Source organism: Aptenodytes forsteri, unplaced genomic scaffold, assembly GCF_000699145.1.
Source record: "Aptenodytes forsteri isolate BGI_AS27 unplaced genomic scaffold, ASM69914v1 Scaffold255, whole genome shotgun sequence".
NCBI classification, from domain to species: domain Eukaryota; kingdom Metazoa; phylum Chordata; class Aves; order Sphenisciformes; family Spheniscidae; genus Aptenodytes; species Aptenodytes forsteri.
The window spans coordinates 11,145,206-11,151,442 of record NW_008794888.1 but is presented as its reverse complement, the minus strand read 5'-3'; the positions used below and the strand labels follow the sequence as shown (position 1 = coordinate 11,151,442).

Here is a 6,237-nt window from a genome sequence, read left to right as displayed (position 1 = left end):
GTGCAGTGCAGGAGGTGCGGGGCCCACAGGGGAGGCGTTCAGGGTCTGCCCCGGCCCCCCGGGCAGCACCCCCCTCTTCCCACAGGGAAGCAGAAGCCCCTGCCGACGTGTGCAGCAGTGCGGCAGGGGGGGTTTGCTGTGACCCGAGACTCCGTGCTTTGGCTCTCGGGGTGGCTCCCAAAAGGCTGCTTGGTTTCCGGGTTGACGTATGCAAGGCTAAGAGTTGGCTGGAGCGATAGTCCCTTGCTCTGGTGTCCCATGAACACCTTTCCGAAAAAGATGAGGTGAATAAAGCGATCAGCGAGCTCTGAGTCTTCAAGGCCTCAGTGAGATTGCTGCACGTGTGGAATAAGACCCAGTCTTCTCTGAACAATTGTATTTAATCAAAGCGGAGCCCAGCGCACAGGGGAGGCGTTCAGGGTCTGCCCCGGCCCCCCGGGCAGCACCCCCCTCTTCCCACAGGGAAGCAGAAGCCCCTGTGCCGACGTGCAGCAGTGCGGCAGGGGGGGGTTGCTGTGACCCGAGACTCCGTGCTTCGGCTCTCGGGGTGGCTCCCAAAAGGCTGCTTGGTTTCCGGGTTGACGTATGCAAGGCTAAGAGTTGGCTGGAGCGATAGTCCCTTGCTCTGGTGTCCCATGAACACCTTTCCGAAAAAGATGAGGTGAATAAAGCGATCAGCGAGCTCTGAGTCTTCAAGGCCTCAGCGGGATTGCTGCACGTGTGGAATAAGACTGACCCAGTCTTCTCCAATTGTATTTAATCAAAAAAGCCCAGAAACTGCATCATTAGTATACTCTATTTATAGGAATGCAAGGGCAGAAGATGTACAGTTCAAAGCTACACCTGTAGATGATCATATATACTGCAGTATAGTAATAACAACATGGGACAGCAAGTAATCACCTCACAACAGTACACATGAGTGATTAGACTTACAAAGGAAGTATTTACAAATTTACCTTTACAAAACAACATTGTGTGCATACAAAATGAAATTTGCAATAAAACTGAAGATACATTTAAGGCAGACCAGCAATACACTGAAATAATTAAGGCTGTGGATTTACTTTGCACCTTGAAAATGCGGAGCTGTTAGCAGTACTGTTTCTTTTTTCCTCCTTCAGTTGATTGTTGCAAAGATTGAAAAGCATCAGTATACTCCAACTGTTTGCTCTTATCTCAGTGAATAAGTCTGAGAGTTAATTTTTTTTTGCGCTTTCTATTGCATTTGCTGTCCAAAACTTATCAGCAAATTGACCTCAGTGGCAGAGCAACGCTGAACAGTTTGGTAGAAAGAGAAGTAAAAGCACCAGCATCAGGAGTTGGACATGAAGGTGAAGTATGGCTTGAGTAGAGAAGATGTTAGTTTTTCACTAGCTCCATAATAAAGACTACAGTTACAGCGAATATTCAGCATCCTGACTCTATGGTAACACTCACCGCTATACAGATCCCAGAATGAGAATTCATCACTTGATGGCAGTGTGCAGTCAGCCTAGTAAAATGGGATTTTATTTTGTTTCCTTGGGAAAGCACCATTTTCTGATGGGACATAAAAGAATGAGCTGGAAAATAAATTCAAGCCCTGTGTTAGAGGAAACTCTACCTCTGCAGTGAAAGGAACAGAAACAAAACCAGGTGGTTAGCCCCTGTGCACGCTAATTATCTGTTAGACCTTTGTATATACAGACTAGTCTTTACATCTGTCTCTGAAGTTTATATTATCCCAGGTCACTTGATGCAGTCCCCTTATTGCAAGGGTATTAAAATATGGTTATATATAGTCAGGTCACACTGTGCAGTTCTGCATTTAGCCTTTATTCACGGTATTCATAACAAAGGCCTAATAGCATCGTCAGAAATGCTAATGAACTCCACTGAAGCCACAGAACTTGTACACGTCAGTTGAGGGCACAGACTTTGTCTCAGCATTAACTTAGTCTAAAGTAAAATGCTTTTAAAGATAAATGTTACTGAAAAAAATAGTCATTTAAAATAAAAGGGCAGTAAGACTAAACAAGACTTGTTGGTACAAGTAGGAAGAGAGAAATTTTATAGATTTTAAAGCCTGGATTGCTTTAAAATACTGAAGTCTAAAACCTCGGACCAGCTGTGCGTCATCCCTGTAGTAACGTGTAGAGGGCTTGGCAGCTTGGTGGAGAGGTGGGGATCTCCCACAGGGCAGCAAGTGCTTCGGACACCTGATGGGAGCTGACAGCGTTACATGGGCAATCGGATTTCCTATTCGATGGCCAAGAGTGAAACGGCCTGGCCTGGCTGCTCGAAGTGGAGCGGAGAGAGAGGGGCAAGTTAGTTTCTCGCTGCCACATGCGTTCATTAAATGCAGCCATCTTCAATAAGGAGCACCACATGTCACCGTGCCCTCCGGGCTCTGTTTCACTGGCGCCCTTGCTGCTGCCTTCCTGCAGGCCTGTCACCCAGTCCAGTGCTGGGGGACACTGTGAGCAAGTGTACTTTGATGTCAGTGCAGGGTAAGAGCACCATGAAGGTGTCTGAAGGTGGTGGCTGTGTGCATAGTGCCAGTCTGCACCGAGCTTGTGGTGCTCCATTGCTAGTATTAGCAACTAGCAATTGCTAGTTGGTCATTCTAGCTGGTCTGAAGCTGCCACAGAAGCTAGAGGGTGCAGCTACCATCACGCCTTCACTCGGCCGTCTTGGGAATACCCTGAGTGGTAAAGCTGCGGGCAGAAATCTTCCCCTCGGAGTCAGCTGCTCTCTGGGGAGCTTTGTAAAGGCCTAATGGAGCTTTATGAGAAACTGTGTTTCCCCGTGTTTGTTACAGGCAATATTTCATGCACAAAAAAATCCAGTAGTTGGAGAATGCTGCAAAGGGGGTTGGCTGTGGTGCAGAGGGGGTTGGCTGTGGTGCTTCTCAGCCAGCCGGCTCCCTCCAGGCCTACTTACTGAGCGGCTGTAATCTCTTTACAACAGAGTTACAGTTTACAACAGTTACAGGATCTGTTGCGTTTGCAGAGAGGCCACAGGTTGGCTGAAAAAGACCTCGAGAGAGCAAGGTCAGAATACTTCCTCTGTATTTATCATATGGCAGCATTTCATGTCAGCTTGATATTATTCAGGCAAAAGAAATCTTTGAGATAAAATGCAAGAATGGTTGATAATCACAAACGTATCTGGAAGTACTAACAGCTTCAAGTTTTCCTGAATGTGCTGTAAGAAGAGCAGTGCCCAGGAAGAGGAGTTCTCTAACACGAATATGGAAAAAGCAGAACCATAAAGGAAAGCAACCCCATAACACTCAACATCTTCAGAGTTCAGCACCTCCAGCTCTCCCTTGACAAGGAATCTCTTTTTTGAATCTGAGCACCAATACCTAAACATGTATCCTCTTTCAGCCCTTTGGGTTTTTTTTCTGTTATTTGATGGTAACGAGAGGCTTAAATATTCCCTTAAACAATCCAGCTTCTTCCCCCTGTGCATCCAAAGTGTCTGCTGTTGCAGTTTGAGATGCGAATGCAGGAGGTAAGAAAATAAAATGATAAATAACTCCAGATTTCATGTGATACATGAGAATTTGTTTGTATTAATGCCAAGCAGAAAGACTCTGGCTGAAACCGTACCCACAGGCCTAATAAAAGCTGTGGGTTTTACAAACCACACTTCCATAAACATTTTTTTAAGGGCAGCGCAATCACAGCACAAAGCCAGCTTTGACAAATAGGAAGAAGTACGAACAGTCCTGTAGTGAGAAAGTACCTGAGGCTGGTGCTAATTAAAGACACCCCTTGATGACTGCTGTCTGAAGAAGTTTCGGTTGCTAAGAAATCGCATACTTGGCACTCTTGCTCAAGATGAGCGCCTGGTCTTCGTCTAAGAAGTGCTGCTGGATTGCTTAGAAAATTAGCTGCTGCACTACAGAGGGGAACTGAAATAGGTTCTAGCTGATCCAGAAGGTTTAGCCTTCTGTGAACACCGTCTCTTTCAAGCCTTTCCACAACTTTCCCCTGTATTAGATCTCTCTCCATCAGCCACACTGCTTCTGACTCTGCTCAGGCACCCGGGCTCACCCTTCTGACTGTGGCTCCCCAACCTCAAGGTCTGTTCTTGTATTGCACGCACGCGGTGCTGAACGTTGGTTTTTTTGCTGTGCCTCCTTTCTTCTCCACTAGCAAAATACTGACCACTCCAGCGTCCTGACAGAGCAAGCACAAAGAGAAGGGCCAGGTCTCCTACCTGCTGTGAAACTGAGCTTGGAGGTGGATCAAAAAAAGGGCTAGCAGAGCCCTGAGAATTTAACAGTACTTGCAGAGTATCTCCACCACCTGCTAGCAGAGACAGCTTTTGCTCCTGCAGATATATTGCAGGCTCACAGTGCAGTTACTTGGATGGTAAATTAAATTTGACTCTTCCCCTTACAAGAGAGTCTATACTGAGCAGACATGGTCACATCAAGCCCTTTTCCTTAGGAAAACCTTTGGTAACAACTGACATTTCCCATTACAGGCACAGCAATGGCACTCAGCACCGAGACAAAGTCCTCGCATGCCAGGGGAAAAAAAATCTCTTTGATCATCACCCTACAAGGCTGTAGGGTTTTATGGTGCGGCAGCAGGATGGGGAAGCACCAGCCGGGGAGGTGTTTCCCCTCCCAGTCCACTGCTAGATTTGGCCAGCCTACGGACTGCTGATTTGTCACTGCAGACTCCCTGCGTTGGTTATACTTAAGGCTGGCTCTGTCACTGTAACATCAATATGATGATGTTGCAACTTGGCTTGCTAGTGAGAAGTGTTTTAATTGTGAATATTTTTTATTTCATTACAAATTAGGCTTTGGACATAAAATATCCTCACGAATGCTTTGGTGGTGAGGTGCTAACGGCAGCTGAGAGATATTTACAAGTTTGGAAATGAAACAAATGACATACTTTAAACACTGAAAACGATTTTCAGGCTCTAAGCACAAGGATGAACTCACCACTCCTACTGCACTCTGAAAGGCTTAGATGGACTTTGGGCCAAGCAATTCTGAAGCTAGAAATGAAACTGGATCCTTTTTATATATATATATTTTTATATATATGATACAATATATGTATACTGAAAACCTGTGATAGAAAAAATTGTCATCATCATCATCTTCTAGTTTACAGATACTGCAAAAATTGGACACAGCCTTTTCTCAATGCACAGGTTTTGCAAAAGATTTCTGTACAGCGTGTATAAAATGCTTTTAAAAAACCCATCATAGTCCCATTGTGCTTAGTCAAAACCAGCTGTATGCTCCAATGAATTCATTGCCTTAATCGTAGCTCCAAAAGGTACTGCATGTTGACTTGACACTTCAGAAAGCCCAAGGATTAACGGGGGATTTTGGTCCAAGCACTACCACGCAACAAGACTGTATCTAAGCCACGCCACCACGGAAGCTGATCCAGCAGTGACTAGGGCCTGATCTTGCATGTCCTACGCAGGCAAAGTTCCCACTGAAATCATGGCAGACCCGGGCATACGGGGCGTGCAAAATCCGTCTGTTAACCTGGAGCAGGCTTGCAATGATTTCAGCAAAAACTGACTTCAGTCCAGTTCTGCAGTACGTGTATGCTCCAATGAATTCATTGCCTTAATCGTAGCTCCAAAAGGTACTGCATGTTGACTTGACACTTCAGAAAGCCCAAGGATTAACGGGGGATTTTGGTCCAAGCACTACCACGCAACAAGACTGTATCTAAGCCACGCCACCACGGAAGCTGATCCAGAAGTGACTAGGGCCTGATCTTGCATGTCCTACGCAGGCAAAGTTCCCACTGAAATCATGGCAGACCCGGGCATACGGGGCGTGCAAAATCCGTCTGTTAACCTGGAGCAGGCTTGCAATGATTTCAGCAAAAACTGACTTCAGTCCAGTTCTGCAGTACGTGCTAAGGTCAGCCTAGTCTCACTCCCCCCACTATCCTACTCCTAATCTCTCGTACATTTTAAAATCAGTTCAGCAAGATCAAGAGGATTTCTTATAAGGCTGCCTCACAAAGATTAAGGCAACTGCAATTTTGGCTCTCGTTTCCAGTTGGTGTTTGCTTCCTGCAGTCCTTTTCTGGCGGTGGATGTGACAATACCACGTGTCCCAAGAGAAGCCCGCCAAGGGGAGGGAGCGGGTACCCGCCGCTGTTACCCACTTTGCTTTGGTCCCAAGGAACTGGGCAGGTACTGCCACCTCCGCAATGATTTGTACCCCGCAGCTGGGGAAGCCACATGAAATGC

At 46.3% G+C, this 6,237-nt stretch overlaps 1 protein-coding gene across 1 annotated transcript in view; it reads right to left on the bottom strand.

Moving 5' to 3' along the window:
* Window positions 1–260, bottom strand: part of UMPS (uridine monophosphate synthetase) — a 6,248-nt gene extending 5,988 nt beyond the window's left edge. Inside the window, exon 1 of the mRNA XM_009275055.1 lies at window positions 84–260. Within this exon, the coding sequence (XP_009273330.1) occupies window positions 84–260 (177 nt within the window). The remainder of the gene's footprint in view (window positions 1–83) is intronic.
* Window positions 261–6,237: the final 5,977 nt, after the last annotated feature.